At 45.9% G+C, this 17,368-nt stretch overlaps 3 protein-coding genes across 3 annotated transcripts; 1 reads left to right on the forward strand and 2 right to left on the reverse strand.

Moving 5' to 3' along the window:
- Positions 1 to 1,542: 1,542 nt before the first annotated feature.
- Positions 1,543 to 5,246, reverse strand: LOC137790601 (proteasome subunit alpha type-6-like). Its single transcript, XM_068584992.1, has 7 exons — positions 4,982 to 5,246; positions 4,131 to 4,225; positions 3,671 to 3,752; positions 3,322 to 3,477; positions 2,701 to 2,879; positions 2,515 to 2,609; positions 1,543 to 2,097 (listed from the first exon to the last, which is right to left on the reverse strand). The coding sequence occupies exons 1-7, from the start codon at positions 5,055 to 5,057 to the stop codon at positions 2,040 to 2,042; spliced, it is 741 nt and encodes a 246-aa protein (XP_068441093.1). The 5' UTR covers positions 5,058 to 5,246; the 3' UTR covers positions 1,543 to 2,039.
- A 400-nt stretch (positions 5,247 to 5,646) lies between these two features.
- LOC137791132 (inositol-tetrakisphosphate 1-kinase-like) lies at positions 5,647 to 11,286 on the forward strand. Its single transcript, XM_068585848.1, has 10 exons — positions 5,647 to 5,729; positions 6,058 to 6,082; positions 7,728 to 7,850; positions 7,976 to 8,093; positions 8,185 to 8,286; positions 8,767 to 8,807; positions 8,903 to 9,068; positions 9,796 to 9,863; positions 10,048 to 10,210; positions 10,551 to 11,286. Exons 1-10 carry the CDS (start codon positions 5,647 to 5,649, stop codon positions 10,670 to 10,672), a joined length of 1,011 nt encoding a protein of 336 aa, XP_068441949.1. The 3' UTR covers positions 10,673 to 11,286.
- Positions 10,791 to 16,952, reverse strand: LOC137790812 (DNA ligase 1). Its single transcript, XM_068585344.1, has 6 exons — positions 16,719 to 16,952; positions 15,064 to 15,104; positions 14,895 to 14,964; positions 14,484 to 14,549; positions 13,304 to 14,292; positions 10,791 to 12,661 (listed from the first exon to the last, which is right to left on the reverse strand). The coding sequence occupies exons 1-6, from the start codon at positions 16,762 to 16,764 to the stop codon at positions 12,593 to 12,595; spliced, it is 1,281 nt and encodes a 426-aa protein (XP_068441445.1). The 5' UTR covers positions 16,765 to 16,952; the 3' UTR covers positions 10,791 to 12,592.
- Between the last annotated feature and the right edge of the window lie 416 nt (positions 16,953 to 17,368).

The following is a 17,368-nucleotide window of genomic DNA, read 5'->3' on the forward strand; positions in this document are numbered from 1 at the left end:
CTAACACTGATACCCCCTTTGTTTCTGTGGATGAAACCTAAAAATCACTAATGCTATACGTGCATGTATTTGATTCATAGCGATGCGTCGCTCGGTGGCTTTAAGCTACAGCGCAACAAAAGAAAGGCTTGTAAGTTAAAGTGGACGCAGAATTAAGCTAAGAGGCGTATCAATGTAACTGAGGCCCGTCTCGCACTAGTGGCTTTAAGGAGACTAGCCGGGCTTTTTGCTGCTCTCACTGACACAAGCCTCTCAGCATAAATCCTAATTGTGTCTGCCAACAAACTGAGCGCCCACTATTTAACTAACCCTCCTCTCTGTCCAAGAAGTGGGTGAGTGCGACAGATTAGTCTCGTACTATGAATGAGCCTGCGACATTGTTTTATTCTTTTAAACAGATGACAATCTACCTAGAAATTGTGTTGCAGCGACTTTCAGATTTAGCTCCCCCGTCACAAACACACTGGCAATTACTGCAATTCACATAATAGCTCGCAGGTAAGTGGGAATAAAATATAAAATATTGTAAAAATTAAAAAAAAAATTGTAACAAAGAAATAGTATTTTTTTTATGTGCCAAACCTGTAAAAGTGATCAAATTCTGTAAAGCCACAGTTTTCTCCCTGAGTGTGTCACCTTCTACTTTGAATAAAGTAAAACCAGACCGGTGTTCTCTGTTATTGGATGCATCAGTGTTTTATGAACGTGTGTGTGTGTGCAACCAGAAATGCATTCACATCGACAGTGACGGTCAGTAATTGAACAGGACGTTGATCCGTATCCACAGATTGGTGGAAACTCTGAGACGGACACACGCAGACACACACACACACACACACACACACACACACACACACACACACACAAACACACACTCAGAGAGAGGCACACATAACAAGATGTCACACAAAGACTCGGAAGTATGTCTGTTCACACGGGTCAGAATAGATTTCCCCAAATAGAAAAGAACACAGAGAACCAGAACCAGACTTCTCTTCTGAAATACACTCAAGAGGGAGTTGCAGATGCAACATTGCCATCTCGTGGCAATGTGAAGTATCTCAGGGTCATCTACAGTGGGAGGAATTAATGCAACGTGGACATGCAGTTTGCATGATAGTGCAATCTAAAGTATAAAACTATTTTGCTATTGCACCATTACTATTGTTGCTGCTAAAATAACACCTCACCTCACGTCCCGTGAGTTTGCTGTTCATCTCTGCTTGAGCGTCAGTAACTGCGCCACTTGTTTCCAAAAATTTGCATATTTCCAAAGTTTTAGTGCATGCTAAAACTTTGGAAACTTGTGGATTCGGTGCCGTCTTCCAGCCCATCGATGCACAAAGTGGCCTTCTAACAGTCAACCCTCAGGTAACGCTGTCGCCTCACTGGCGCCACCTGCTGCTCCACGAGGGGAATTCTGTTTCATCCGGATATTTGTCAAACTTTTGGGGAAATACCTGAACTATCAATTGTAGTGCTAAAAGTTGAACGTTTCCTAATATATTTGATTTAAAGCACAACAGGACAGTGTCTCCGGTCTTCTTTTCAGATGTATTTTATTATAACTTTTGTGTTACAGGAGTTGACAATGAGTCTGATGGATTATTTTCTTTTTTGCAAGTGTGGAGATGACAACAAGGCTGGTGTTAAAAAACATGCAGTGACTAATAACCTGATGACAAATATTCTGTACACGTCTAAACAACACTAGTTAAAAATTCAGACAAAGGACCCAGAAACGTTTGTTTTTCAAACATGGGGACACGTCGCAGAATGTTTGGCTGGAATGTGTGCTAAAATTTAAACGTTTTTGTCTATATTAAAGTATTTAACCCTTGAAATGTTTGGCAAATGACTAGAAATCAAACATATATCAAACTTTAATAACAGAGTTTCTTGCATGATTGACCTTCCCGGACACACGCGTGTGCACATCCGTACTTCAGACGGTTGCTAAACGCTGCAGCTAAAAAATGGGCTCAAAGAAGCGATGAAACTCAAAGATGACTCGTGGTCGCCGGTTTTCGGCGGCGCCTTTACTCCCGCTCTGCTATGGCAACCAGGTGGTCTTCAATCTCGGCCTCCGACAGCATCCTAGATGACAAGAAGAACAAAACAAAGAGTAAGGACGAAGCAGTGAAAGACGGAAGGCTGATAATAACAAAACCAAAAAAAAAAAGCTGTGTGTGTGTCAAAGGCGTGAAATTCTCTGCCTTTTAATAACCCTAAAAGATAATCCACTTGTGCATCCATCATCATCTTGATAGAATAACAAAGTCTCATCTTAAAGGGCCAGCGTCCACGTTGGCTTAAAGGGCCAGCGTCCACGTGGGCATTAAGGGGCCACAACGCGGCTCATTCCAAGGTCACAAACACACAACAATCTTTATTTTCAGGTGATTGCGCATGACAGAAAACATTTGTATTATATTATATTCCGTTCATGTCAACCCCTGAACCCTGTGCAGAACACTGTGCCTTTAAATAACTGGACAGCCGGTCTGAAGTCACCTGAACTTCGGGTTCTCCTTTGTGACAACGCCGATCTCCAGCTCAGTGGCCTTGAAGTCGGAGGACAGCACAGAGGACAGACATGTTATCGCCATCTGGAGGGAAAAAGGAAAGCCAGGTGAGTTTCCTCAAACACGTCGACACCTCTCAGTTCCACGAGGTGTCTTGTCCTCCCTCCCCCTTTACCTGTACGGTCCTCTCGTGAGTGAGCTCCGGCTTCCTCTTCAGCTTCTTCTCCAGGTAGCTGTTGGCCTCGATCTGTTTGGCCCCGACCGCCGTGGCTCTGAAGCCACAGTAGTAGCCGGCGGGGTCGCACTTAAACAGGACCGGACCCTGATGGGGGTCTATGGCCACCAGGAGCATACCTGCAGAGGGAAGAGGAAGAGGAAGGAGGAGAAGAAGAAGAAGAAAAAGAGGAAGAAAAAGAGGATTGAAAGGAGGAAAAAACATCACATCATCATAGAAAGACGTCCCTCAGATTATGAGGATATTCTGTATGTTTTATGTCTTATATTTAAGTGGGATTAGACATCTTTAATGTGTTTGTGATCATGTGACTGTTCCATCATTTAACGCATTAATGCCGGTATTTATTGGCATTTCTTACCAAATGTATAAAAATTAGCATTTCCAGGTGGATAATAGCAACTAAACGATTGCAAACTTTTTTATCGTGCAAGGCCAGTTCCTAGAAAGAGTGCGCCGGTTTCGGATTAATCTATTAATCTATGCAGTGAAATACATCTCCCTCTAAGCAGAAGAAAAAGCTTGGAAAAGAAAGAGTTGGAAAGCTAGACCCCGACTCACAGCAGCCGAGAGGCCTCATTTCGGCGTTCTGCGTGTAGACCTGGGAGATTTCCGCCAACCTGCGGCACAACATGTCCGCGTTGATGTCGTAGCCGAACTTATATTTCCATTCCCCCGCTTCCGCTCGAGCCCGGTGAACCTGAGAGCGACTGTCCGCTGCGGAGGAATATAAAAATATTAAAAGATCCCGCAGACATAATCACAGTGAGATCATCACGCTGACTTCAGTCGACGTCCACCAGTCGTTCTATCGTTCTTATTCTTTAAAAGAAATTGAAGAAGAAGCTGATCCGGGGTCACGTCTGTTCATGATCATAATATCAAAGTGTTCTCGAACGTTGGCGCTCACCGTCCTGCCCGGTCATCACACTGCCGATGCGAGGGGTCAGTTTGAACATGTTGGTCACAGTGGACGAGTCCAGCAGCTTGTCCTGCAGTCAGGGGACAGACAACCCATTCAATTAGATTATATTATATTATATTATATATGTGTCGAATATTGACTCTGCACTTACATCAAACACATTACGCACAGACTAAACTATCTCTGATTATGCCGTTTAGACATTGATCGTGGAATGAGGGGAAAAAAAGTGAACTTTGTCTTTGTCCCGCCAAAATAAAAGTAGTCTCTGGCTTGGAAATGTGAGAACTGGCATTTGTTTTCACGGCAGCGTCGTGTTCGTTTACTGTCAAGTCAGCAACAAGCTGGAGTCACGACTCCGACAGGCTTCACTGCTGCGCACTCAGGTCATCATCATCCAAGTGTGTGTGTGTGTGTGTGTGTGTGTGTTTGTGTAATATCTCACAGGTATCTTCTTTTGTGTGATGACCACGGCGCTGTCTGTCCCCCGGATGCCCACAGATGTCAACCCGCTGTGGGAGATGGCTTTGAAGGCGTACTCTGCCAGACAGCACATGTGAGACAGAAGGAGAATAAATATATATTATATAAAATACTATATTTAATATAAAAGGTACTGTGGACCATTGAATAAAATGTTTCTACGCGACCAAAATGATGACAATTAACTTTCATGGAATGACAAACCACAGAAAAAGACCTTTATCGGCTATTTTACATTAAATGGCACCAAAATGTTGTTATGCTAAATTACAGAATTGGATGCTGGATGCTATTTGGGTGCCATTTGTCTGATACGTCATAAACAAACTTAAATAAAAGGGTTTGTGGTTTATAAAAGAATGCATTTTCCATACAGGATTCTGGTTTTCTCATAAGTTATTGAACGAAACAAAAACAAGCAAACAAACAAAAAGAACACGTTTTGATCATACTGCCCCTATTAAAAAAACATAAGTTTACCCAGGTGCATGCTGGTCCTGTATCTGCCTCTATTATCTGCCTATATTAAAATAAAATCTGACTTAAATAAGAAAATATATAGCATAATAAACAATACTATTTGTACATAAAATAACTAAATAATAACATAAACTAAATAGCTCTCACGTTGACGCTGACGTCACTGCTAATATCGTTAGCATTACAGTAACGCGTGTGTGTGTGTGCAGCCTGTTTGCTGCTATCTGCTCATATGATACTTCTCTTGTGCAGTGGAAAGTGCATTTAATGCTCCAGCACTGTAAACAACAACAACAACAACAACAACAACAACAACAACAACACATCTCTTACCGACTTGGTAGAGGCGGCCCTCCGGGGAGAAGATGGTGATGTGCCGGTCGAAACCTGGGTTTGACCCGCGAGACATGTCGGCTGTTTTGTTGTCTCTCCTCGTGACCTCAGACGAACTTCACGCGAACTTCACACCCAAACTATCGTAATATATATGTTATATATGTTGTATTATATCTTTTTAGACGGCCAGTCGAGAGGAACACAGCATTGTTTTAGCTGCTAAAGAGCGAGACGCGGAGTCATGGAGCTACTTCCCGAAAAGGTTTTCTCTCTTTTTTTTTTTTTAAGTTTACTTTCTCTTTCATTTATACAGTTCACGGAGAAGTGGGCGTGTCGGTCCCTCTATTGGCTGAAGGAGGCAATAAGGAAACCAAGTGAGTGACTCTACTAGTTAGACTGGCCCTCTCTCTCTCTCTCTCTCTCTCTCTCTCTCTCTCTCTCTCTCTCTCTCTCTCTCTCTCTCTCTCTCCCACACACACACACACACCTGTGCAACTGGAAATGTGCGTTTAGACACTCAGATTGTGTTGGCAGAAAATATTAGTGGGACCGACATCAGACATCCCCCTCTCTCTCTCTCTCTCTCTCTCTCTCTCTCTCTCTCACACACACACACACACACACACACACACACACACACACACACACACACACTCGGTCAAATGTCGGGCGGCAGGGTCGGCTTCTGCCTCAGCGATAAGAAACGCAGGAGGATGAACCTGGACGCCTTCGCGGTCTTCTGTGAGTAAGTAAACTTTAAAAAAAACAAAATTAATAGATAATGCCTCAAAGGGGACGCGACCCCTGAGATCTGGGGGTCCCACAGCGACAGGATACACATGTATATTGATTTAATAGTATTGTACGCTGTATATATATCTGAGTAGAGGACGTGTACCTGTGGCACTAACACCCTGGCTGTGTACAGTACACACACACACACACACACACACACACACACACACACACAGTTGTGCAATCCTTTATAAATGATTGATCATTCATTGCATGTTCTCCTGTGTTATCGACCCCATTCAATCATAAACATTATAGTGTTGTTGTTCTTCTTGCAGGGGCCACGGTGTGGAGGTGGTGGAGGTACGTGTGTGTGTTTTCTCTTCTTCTTCCACGTGTTTATGGAATCAATAGAATATTGGAATATTCATAATGTTGGCATAAGGAAGTGAAGCCCGTGTGTGCGCAGGCGTCTGGGTTAATGTTCGTATCTTCGCGTTCTCCGTGTGCACGAGAAGACGGCTGGGTGTGTGTGTGTCCCATGATTTTTTTTGGCGAGATGCCAGAACACACATGCGCACACACACACACACACACACACACACACACACACACACACACACAGAAATGCACACACGCATACGTTTATTACAGAGGTGAAGCAGTATAGCAGTATAACAGTATAACAGTAGTGGCAGTAGTTCAGGAACACTGTGTTCACACACAAACACACACACCCATACACGCGCACACACACACAGACATAAGTTTAGGCACATGTGTACACACACGCACACATACACACACACGCACACACACACACACACACACACACACACACACAAACAGACGTTTATTGCAGAGGTGAGGCAGTACAACAGTAGTGGCAGTAGTTTATGAACACTGTGCACACACACACACACACACACACACACACACACACACACACACACACCCGTGTCATGTACAGATGTCACAACTCCAGTAATGTCACAGCCACCTGCAGCCCCCCCTCCCCCCGCCCCTCCTCCTACAACCTGCTCGGGGCAAAAGCTGCAAACTTTTTGCACACAGGCAGGAACACAAATCTGCAGAAAACAGTCAACTTAGGAACATTTTGTGGATCGCATGAGCCGGGGGTTCGATCCCTCGATGCGTTCAACACTGTCGGACTGCAGCAGAGGGAACTATGGAGCTCCTTAGTTCAGTTTTGTGTGAGGTGGCACTTTTAAAAAAAGTTTCCAAGCCAATCCCCACACGCTTCCTTTTCCAGATGTTCAATGCGTTCATCCTATTAGTGATAAACATGATGAATAAACCCCGTGGTGCAGTGTAGACGCATCGCTCCCGGTAGGGACAGCGGCTCATTAAGCGCAGGTGTAACTAACATTAATCACGCTGCTGGCGCGCCGGCGACACGCTCCTGTGTGGAACAGAGCCATAATCAGAGCAGTTACACCGGCTTTTCTTGCTGGGACTCGTCTGGAACGACAGAGGCCACGTCGCCTTTGTCTCACGGCGCAGAGCGAAGAGTCTTTAGTGAACAATCTCCTCTGAGTTTGCTTTCTCCAATACGTTATATGAATGTATCGCGGCCTCAATCAAGTGAGGGAAACACCTTTAATCTTGAATGCACCACCGCTGCTTGTGGCTATTTGGACCGTGTGCCGTGCATATACTACTCATGTAGGAATAGTTTCTGTCATTCATGTAAAGTGCTGTAACTCTGTCACGTTGCTCATTCTGGTCACATGACATCTATTGCTTCTTTCCATCCGAGGAGAGGGATCCTCTTCTGTTCTCTTTTTTCCCTGTCAAAAGGTTTTTAATATCTTTATTTGGGGAGTTTTTCCTGATGCAGTGTGAGGTTCTGGGAAAGGGATGATTTTGGGCTTCACAAAATAAACTCCTTTCCATACATCTCTAAACATTCCCCGCATTTAAGTACTATCAAAAGTATTATAGTTAGACAGAGGTGAATGTATTTAGTTTTCTCTCCATCCGTCAGATCGACCTCGCCCGGCCGCTGGCGCCTCAGGGACCCTTCGACATCATCGTTCACAAGCTGTCCGACGTCATCGTGGAGGCCGAGCAGGACAGCCAATCGCAGCGGCTCCTCGCCAACTTCCAGGTGGGCTTGTGTCCCGCCGAGGCCTTCGTTTGGAGAGGCGCTTGTTCGAACCAGCAGTTTATCGGTTTGTGATTCCCGCTGCAAAAATAAAAATCTGCCCTTTTTTCCTTCCCCCGCTGCTGCAGAGCTACGTGTCGGCCCACCCGGCCACGGTTCTGCTGGACCCGCTGCCCGCCATGACCCAGCTGCTGGACCGCTTCGCCTCCTGCCAGATAATGTGCAAGCTGCACAAGTTGCTCCGAGGTGAAGTGCGGCTTCGCGGACGCTTACTGTTGCTACTTGTGGATGTTTATTAACCTTCTATTAACCTCTCCTGTTGCATGCCGCCCAGCAGACTGGCACATCTGCAGTCCTCCCTATCTGGAGATCCACCAGGCCGGAGACCTGCCGTCCGTTCAGCGGGCGCTGGAGACCCGAGGCCTGAGCTTTCCTCTCAGTGAGCTCTCTCTCTCTCTCTCTCTGCCTTTCACTTGCGTTATGTAGCACGTTATAATAACTATGCACTATTTAGCATGAATAAAGCATGAGTGAACACTTAAGTCATCATTTATAAAGCATTGTTTCATACTTAATAAATGATGGATTCCATATAAATAGCGTTTATATATATATATATATACTATACACATATATACTATGTATATATATATAAATTATATACCAAATATCCCATTGGGGATGAATACAGTATCTCTCTCTCTCTCTCTCTCTCTCTCTCTCTCTCTCTCTCTCTCTCTCTCTCTCTCTCTCTCTCTCTCTCTCTCTCTCTCTCTATCTATCTGTCCACTCATCAGTCAGATTATTTGAGACTCGTGTCCTTTTTCACTTCCACCTTGTGAGCGAGTGACAGAACCCATGAACTCTTCCTCTCTTCCTCTCCTCCTCTCTTCCTCTCCTCCTCTCCTCCTCTCCCCAGTTTGTAAAACCAGAGTGGCCCACGGCTCCCTCTCCCACGAGGTGAGTGGATTTGCTCGAGCGTCGGGCCTTTGCGGTCGTTCCTCCGCTCGTTTTTCCCTTAATGTCGTGTTCCTGAACATCTGCGTGAGTTGCAGATGTCTCTGATCTTCAGCGCCGGCGGCCTGGTGGACATGCGTCCTCCCTGCGTCCTGCAGAGCTTCGTGAGCCACGGCGCCGTCCTGCACAAGGTGTTCGTGGTCGGAGACAGACACTTCTGCGTGGAGAGGCCTTCGCTCAAGAACTTCCCCTCGGGCTCCTGTGGTCGGTCTGCCTTTCCTTTCCTTTCTTCTCCTTCTCTTTCCTCCCTTGTCCTTTTGTTTCCATTCATATTCCGGCCTTTTCCTTTCCTCCCTTGTCCTTTCCATTCTCTCGCTTCCCTTCCCTGTCCTTTACTTTCCATCTTTTCAGTTCTCTCTCATCACTGACTTGTCTCCTTTCCTTTTCCTGTCTACTCCCTTTTATTTCCTTTCTTGTCCTCTTCTTTCTTCTACTTTCCATTCCTTCTCTTTCCTTCTTTGTCCTTTTGTTTTCATTCGTATTGTGGTCTTTTCCTTTCCTTTCTTTTCTGTCTTGTCCTTTCCTTTCCTTCGCTTCCCTTCCCTCCAATGTATTTTCCTTTCCTTCTCTTTACTTCCTTGTTCTTTGGTTTTCAATCTCTTTCCTGCCTCGTCCTTTCCTTCCCTCTTCTGTCTTTTCCTAGCCTTCCCATTGCTTTACTAACCCATGTCCTTTACTTTATTTCCCTTTTCTGTCTTATCCTTTCCTTTCCATCCCCATCTTGTCCTTTACTTTCGTCTCCTTCCCCATTATGTGCCATCTTTTCAGTTCCCTCTCGTCACCTACTTGTCTCCTTTCCTTTCATTTTCCTATATTGTCCATTTGTTGTCCTTTCCCTTTCCTTTCCTGCCATGTGTCGCCGTGTCTTGCGTTCTCTTTCCTTTTCTCGTTCCTCGTCTCCTCCCCATTTGTGATTTCTCTCTGCATCCAGACAGGAAGACCATCTTCTTCAACAGCCACCACGTGTCCAAGCCAGAGTCAAACTCTGACCTCACAGCAGTACGTAACACTTCTTGATTACTTACCTAAGCGCCGATATATATCTGGAAAACTCCGGCGCACATACAACGTGTAAATAGTTTGACGTAGTCGTCAACAATCACAGGTAGACCCTCAAACATTAAGCGCCCGACTGGGCAGAAATCCCCCTAAATGTGGCGCCTCTTCCCTCTCCGGCCCTCAGCTGGACGAGCAGATGCCCTGCCTGCCTCCTCCCAGCTCCGAGGCCGTGGCCGCTCTGGTCGCAGAGCTGCGGGTTCAGCTCGGCATGGCCCTGTTCGGCGTGGACCTGATCATCGACATTCACACGCACACCCTCACCGTGATCGACATCAACATCTTCCCAGGTATGCACGCGCGCCCGCTAGTTAGCTCGCGAGCTAACAGTTGAGCTACGAGGAAACTTTCCAGTTTCCATCGTGCGCGTCTCACGAGCAGGTGAGATGCCGCCAGTAGGCGTCTCCGGCTACAGATTCTTCTTCTTCTTCTACAAGTTAAAGTAGCACAACCAACTTGACTAGGTGCATACAGCAATATATATATATATATATATATTTTAAATGATAAAATAGCTATAACTTTGTGATTTTGTTTAGGCCAGCAGAGAAGGCCGAGCAGGCCCTGACGACCCGCCACTGGCACTTACATACGCTCACCTCTCTCTCTCTCTCTCTTTCTCTCTCTCAGGCTACGAGGGAGTGCCCCAGTTCTTCTCCTCCCTGCTCGGCCTTATTGAGTCCGTGTTGGACAAACGGGCGTCGCACCCTCCTCGGTCGGGAGGTCCATCCGCTGCAACGACCGGCCTTTGAGGCGCCGCGGGGGTTGTGCCTGTTGGGACCAAACTCAGACTTTGCTTCCTTTTAAAACACTAAAACTGAAGACACGAACAACGTCATGCCTTGAAGAAACCAAACCGGTGACACGCGGTACTGTTTTAACACACTTTCTGTTTATTGATTGAAGCATAGAAGAAGATACAGCAGGCACAAAATACAGCAATCTGATTGGCCAGTAATATTACAAAGGGTGTTTTCCTCAATATTGTTTCACTATAATGTCCTCTATGCCCTTATTTGGACCCCCCTCCCCTTCCTCCTTCATCCCAGAGACATTTCCTACATCTTTCTTGCTGGCTTGTAAGATACATTTTGTCGACATTTCTTTTTTTAGCGCTAATATAGAAAAAAGAAAAAACTACAGTACATTGTTTTTAATCCCCGTTTATTCTCAAGGGAACAAACGCCTCATCTTTGGAATAGACGGTAACGAGCTCATCAGTGTTGACCGGCGACGTCGATGTGTGTGTGTGTGTGTGTGTGTTATCGCCGCGTGTTTGCGCAGGTTGACCAACCCGGCGTTCAAATACAGACATGTTTGTTTTTTTTGTAAATCTTGGCTGTGTAGAAAAAAAAGAGAGTTTATATCTGCTATACGAGTACCTCTATGATGCACTTTGATAACATATTAAAATACATGAAATCATTCATTATTTGGCTATTTATTGCATTCACGTGTGCTGTAGTCTACATTGTGTTATTGCAGTAAAGTGGGCCTCCGACGGTTCGACCCTGTAACGTCCTGCACTGCGTGCGTTTCCACCCTGTGTCCTCTCGGGGGCGCCGCTGCTTCACATTTCCAATGACCTTGGCTTACAGACCTCGATATATATCTGACATTCACACGGACGACACGACGGCCACGAAAACCTGTGACGGGAAACGCCGACTGGAGCGTTCGCCGGCGCTGCGGTCGGTGTCGCCGTGACCGAAAAAGGACGACAAAATGGCTTTTTAGTGACTCCCTCTTTTCCTCGTCTCCTCCTTGGCTTGTTAAGATAAGTGCAAAGCTGGCTGAGAACCCGGAGTGACACTTTTAGACCTCGTAATCTCTAAGTACATTGCATCCCCGTGGGCCCCGAGGAGGGTCAGAGAGGTCAGCGATCTGCTCGTGTCGCCCCGGTTCGTCACAAACAGTCTGATTTTAACAGTGCGAGAGCCAAATCAAACACACAATCCTTTTGTTTCTACTTAAAAATCGCCAAAGAAACTGAGACTTACACCTGGGTAGAAATATCAGTAATACCTATCGTTAACAGTCGGAACAGCAGGAACAACTTACACACACAGTTATTGCACAAAATATATATATACATATACATATTGAAGTACACGTATTACTTATAGATGGGAATCGTTGTTCCCCATGGAGGATGATTCCTTCAGAGGAAAGAAGAAGAAGCTGCTTGCCCGTGTGCACATGACTCACATTTCAAAGATGGCGGTGTGTGTGTGTGTGTGGTTGGCAATCTGCAGTCAAAAGTAACATTTGAATTAAAAAGTGCTGGACGCTGTGCATCTATGGCGGGTTTTTTTTGTTTTTTTTTTACAAATCCCCCTGTCTACCATACGAACAGCATTTACAGGTACTGAGACAGGGACACCAGTGAGATGGACACGAGGAGCTTTTCTTTTGATGTTCTGGAGACAGAGAGAGAGAGAAAGTCTCTTTTCCCGCTCGAACGTGAGAAAACGGTGACAACCTTTTCCAGGTTAATGTGAACGCACAAATCAAACAACAATTATGTACAGATTCTACGATTGACCTTTTTTACAGATTCACGTCCGAAGACGTTTCTCTTCGAGTGCTGCGGGGATCCGAAAGGTTGTGAAATGGAAAATGTGTGACTCTGTGTGACTGTGAGTGTGTGTGTGTGTGAGTGTGTGTGTGTCTTATCCTCTGCGCAGCTCCCTCAGCTCTGCAGCGACTTTGCGCAACTCTGCTTCAATCTCCAGCAGCTCCTGTGGACCGAAGATGAGAGAACGTGTGATCCAGCAATACAGGACAAACAATGCAGCCTGTAAATAACAGTGGAAATATTATTCATGTGTCCAGATGTTGATGAAAACTATAGGACACCTCCTCCAACTGTGACAGATGTAGAAATAAGTTGGAATTACTCCTTAAACTATCTTGTACACATTGAAAATGCTTCCAAAAAGGGTTATAAACTATAAAAGCTATAAGGATGTTCACACTGGTGAAGAACAGGGAGAGTCTAGACAACCTGTAGTGTTGCATTCTGGGTATGAGGATGCGAACGGCATTGTTTCTAGTGAACGCCCCTGAATGCTAGTGAGCTAATGCTAATGACACTTAGAGAGAAAAGCTTTTTTTTTTTCCTCCCAAATTCCATAACTCAGTAATTTATGAAAATTATTTTTCTCAAATTAATCTACGAATTCATCTTTTTTTCTCAATAAAAATGTATTTGTAGCTCAGAACAAGCCGTCCCACATTGTGACTTATTATTATTACTATTATTCATTATTTTAAATTACTGTTCAAGACGTCTGTGAGTGACAGAGGACCTGCATAAAGGGCCAGAAGGGGCGGGGCTTCACCTCGCCTCTCCTGCATTATTATTTGTTGCACCAACTTACCTCCCCTTCGTCTTCGTCGGCTTCACCCTCCTCCTCCTCATCGTCTTCCCCCTCCTGCCCGTCGCCGTCCTCTCTAACGTATTCATCCTCGTCTTCCTCATCTTCATCCTCCTCGTCTGCGTCCTTGAGCCGCTCGCGCTCAAACTGCTGCGTGGCTTCGTCGCTCGCCTTCTCCATCACTCTCTTCTGCTGCGGCTCCTTCGCCACGGCCGCCTCCTCCGTCTCCTTCTTCTTCTTCTTCTCCACCTCGTTCTCAGTTTTCTCACCGGGCCCCTTATCGCCCTCGCCCTCTTTTTTCTTCTCCTCCTCCTCCGTCGCCCTCTGATCCAAGCCGACCTCTTTCTTTCCGCCCTGCGTCTCCTCCTCCTCCTTCACTCGCTTCATCTTCCTGACGAGCTCGTCCAGCTCCTCCTGCTTCTCCTGCCGCTCTCTCTCCTGCTCCAGCTTGCTCTTGCTCTCCTGCTCTATGAGCAGCTCCTTTAGCTCCTTCTCCACCTTCTCCCTCTCCACCATCAGCTCCACCTCGCTCTTCCTCCTCTCCTCCATCCTCTGCTTCTCTTCCTCTTCCGCCGGATCTCCCTCCTTCACTTTGTCTTTGTCCTCTTTTTCCTTCTCCTCCTCTTCCACCTCCTTCTGCTCGGCGCCCTTCTGGACCTCCCTCTCCTTCACCGCCTCGTAGCGCTTCTTCTTCAGCTCCTTCAGCAGTTCTTTGAGCTCCTCGTCGTTCCTCTCCTCCTTCCCTTTCTTGGTGATCTCCTCGGCCAGCAGCTCCTCCAGCTCCTTGGCTTGCTCCTCTTCGTTGTCCCTCCCTCTGTCTTCGATGCGCGGCTCCTCCATCTGCTTCATCTTCTCCTTGGTGTCATCTTCCCCCGTCTCCTTCGGGGGGACGCTCGCGTCTCTCTCCTCCTCCTCCTCCTCCTCCTCCTTCGCCTCCTCGTCTCCTAGCTTGAAGTCGTCCAGGTTGTACTCGTCTCGCTCCGTGTCCGTCTCTGAACAAACCGTGGGATTTTGGGATGAAAACACAACTTCTCTCAATAAAAAAAGATGGCGTTTACAATCATTTCCTTAGAAAATATGTGAAACACTGAATCAGTGGCTTTGTTTTGAGCAGCTCGCTGAAACACCAGCGTGTGTGTGTGTGTCAAAATGTGAGTGTGTGTGTGTGAGAGTGTGTGCGTACCGTCATCAGCCAGCCTCTGCAGCTCCCTGAGCAGACCCTGATGTCTTTGCACTTCATCGAGTTCCTCTGCGGAAACACAACAACACTTTAATAAAACAAAAGCATAACCCCAAAAATAAAACATTCAGTCTGTAACATATCAGAAAACTATGGAAGCCCATTTCTGACACACAACAAAAGCCACAATTATGACCCCAAAAAATAAAAAAAAGTCATAATTATGACCACAAAAAAGTCATAATTAAAATAATAATAATAATTAAAAAACACACACACACAATTATGACAAAAGAAACACAAAGTCATAATTTTGACCAAAAACAAAAAAAAGCAGAATTATGCGTTGTTGTTTTTTTGTGGCGTAAATGAGCTTCCATAGAAAAATAACTAGAAGGTAATTAGAGACGTCACCTGCCAGCTGCGGGCCACACTCGTGCTCCGGCCCGCCTTCATTCAGAGTCTCCTGAATAATACATTCAACCTATAAAGAAACACAAAGAAACACAGACGTAACTTCTGTTTGAGTCGTTTAAACAGAAGGAGAGTAAACTGGTTGGATGAGTGAGGACTGCTTCCTGACCTTTGCATCGTCGAGGGGTGAGGTGACTGGCCGGCTTCCCACTGAGGCCGAGAGGGAGAACACAGATCAATACACTTAGCATTTCTGGCCACAAAAAAAAATGGGTGAACTGTGTGGGTCGGAGCTGCTCCCTCATCAGGATAAGTGTGCGGCTACCTCGGTGAAGCGACACAGCAAAGGAGCTTATACTCCCCTCTTCCCTCCCTCCCTCCCTCTCTAGGATGCAGATACTCCCAAAGGCTCACAGGTAGTTTCCCTCCAGGGCTAAATCAGTCGCTTCCTCTCTGCCAAGCACATCATTAAAGGCACACTAAGATGTGCCCTCAGTGCCCTTTTCCTCACATGGATACGTTGAATCTAACAAGGAACATAAATGTCAGTGGAGGTCACACTCCATGTTCATCTTGCTGACCTTTTTTTTGAAAAATCTTGTAATGTACACACGTTTTTCTGTTAAACTGACATTGAAATACTTTATTAAACTCAGCGCGGTGCCTTCACTGACTCTGCAAATGAAAGTTTTGGTCTCAACTCTGTGTCAGCAAACAGCCCATCAGTACAGATCAGGATCAATAGGACTAATTGATAACCCCTCCTCCTCCTCTCTCTCTACAGAGATGTGTGCTCTGCATGTCCATGTGATGGAGTGTGTGTGTGTGTGTGTGTGTGTGTGTGTGTGTAAGCTGGGACACCCCAGCCTCATAATTAAACTGGGCTCATGGGTTTTATTGGCTTGTCCGGCTGCACAACCAATGGAATTTTTTTTAAAAAAAGCATCTGTCCCAAAACAATAGGGGTGAAAAACCAGAGATCTGAGTCAGGACTATATTGCACATTAATACTCCACAATGATATTAATCCTCATTTTGGGGCGTTCAATCGCAGTACAGTACCGGTCCTGTGACGTATAGGTCTAGTAGTACGTGTGGGCGTGGCTCCACAATGCTCATCTCCTCGCACTGTGACAGTGTTGCTGTTATAAAACCACCGCAGACTCCTCATCACATTATTTCCATGTGAGCATGTCTCCTTAGAGACACACGTCCCTCAGATAGCATCACTTTACGGCAGAATACACATGTTTGTTGTGGGTTTTATTTAAAACTAATTAACGCGCTTCCACCGCAGCTCGGCACGTCACGTGTGCAGCGTGCAGCGCGCGCACACACGTGCGCCTTTTCCGCTCACCTGTGCGGACCGCTATGTCCCATTTAATGTCATTTTAAGAGACTGTGTTGGAGAAAACCCACTCAAATATACCTTGTATACGTTTAAAAATGTCCACCGACGCAGAGAGCCGGCAGACAGACGCGTTACATGCGCACACGAAATTACGCAACAACGCTTTATTTTAGCCCATTAAGTCTAAACCCCTCGAGGCTCGCTCGCTGGCACGCGCACACCTCCTGTCCGGGCCCGTGAAGTCTGGCTGTGACGTGGTTTCGTCCGTTTGCAGCCGACCATAACGTGGTTTACATGCCGGTAAAAAAAAAACATCAAAACAATAACAGGCGGTATGGCGTGAGGAAGATGAGGCTCGTGCCCGGCTTAGCTACTTGCATTTTGTGCCCGTCATTTCTCTCTCTCACACACACACACACACACACACACACACAGTTCGGGGGTTTAATGCACGTGATAAAGAGCCCGCTTACCTCCGACGGCAGCCCAAAGGAGAACCGCGGTTATCAGAGTGCCCATAGGGTCCGGGGACGTGAGATAACCTTGAGGAGAAACGCGCTGGAGCTTCTTCACGCGCCCGCCGAGCCGAGCGAGGTGGAGCCGGGTGCGCGCGTGCGTGTGTATGTGTGTGGTGTCAGGTGACTTTAATACCAGATCAGAGCCCGGACCCTGTCAGGAAGCCAGCGATGTCCTGTTGGTGCTGTACCTGAATGTTTCGTGATGCTAGTTCTGTGTTTTTGTTTGGTTTCTTGTGGTTACGTCATCTCTCTCGTGTACATTACTATGTGAAGTGACTTTAAAACCCTATACAAATACAATGTATTATTATCAATATGCTTCTCAACGATTAAATCCATTTAAATACTAAATATTGTGTATAAAGCATATCAAAATCAGATTTCACATTGTACAAAGTTCTCTCAAAGCAAAATCACAGCAATACAACACAAATAAAGCAAATCCACGGTAACATTTTAACATGTATTAAACAGCACAAGAGCTTGAGTGAAACATTAAACACATAATCTGTAATCCCGCTCTATTCAAACCCCACTAAATACGCCCAGAGAGAATATTATTATAATAACAGCTATTAAACCAGAACAAATAAACATCAATCAGC

The sequence above is a fragment of the Clinocottus analis genome, unplaced genomic scaffold (genome assembly GCF_023055335.1).
Source record: "Clinocottus analis isolate CAN_PGR_092001 unplaced genomic scaffold, fCliAna1.0.p SCAF_2, whole genome shotgun sequence".
In the NCBI taxonomy this organism is placed as follows: domain Eukaryota; kingdom Metazoa; phylum Chordata; class Actinopteri; order Perciformes; family Cottidae; genus Clinocottus; species Clinocottus analis.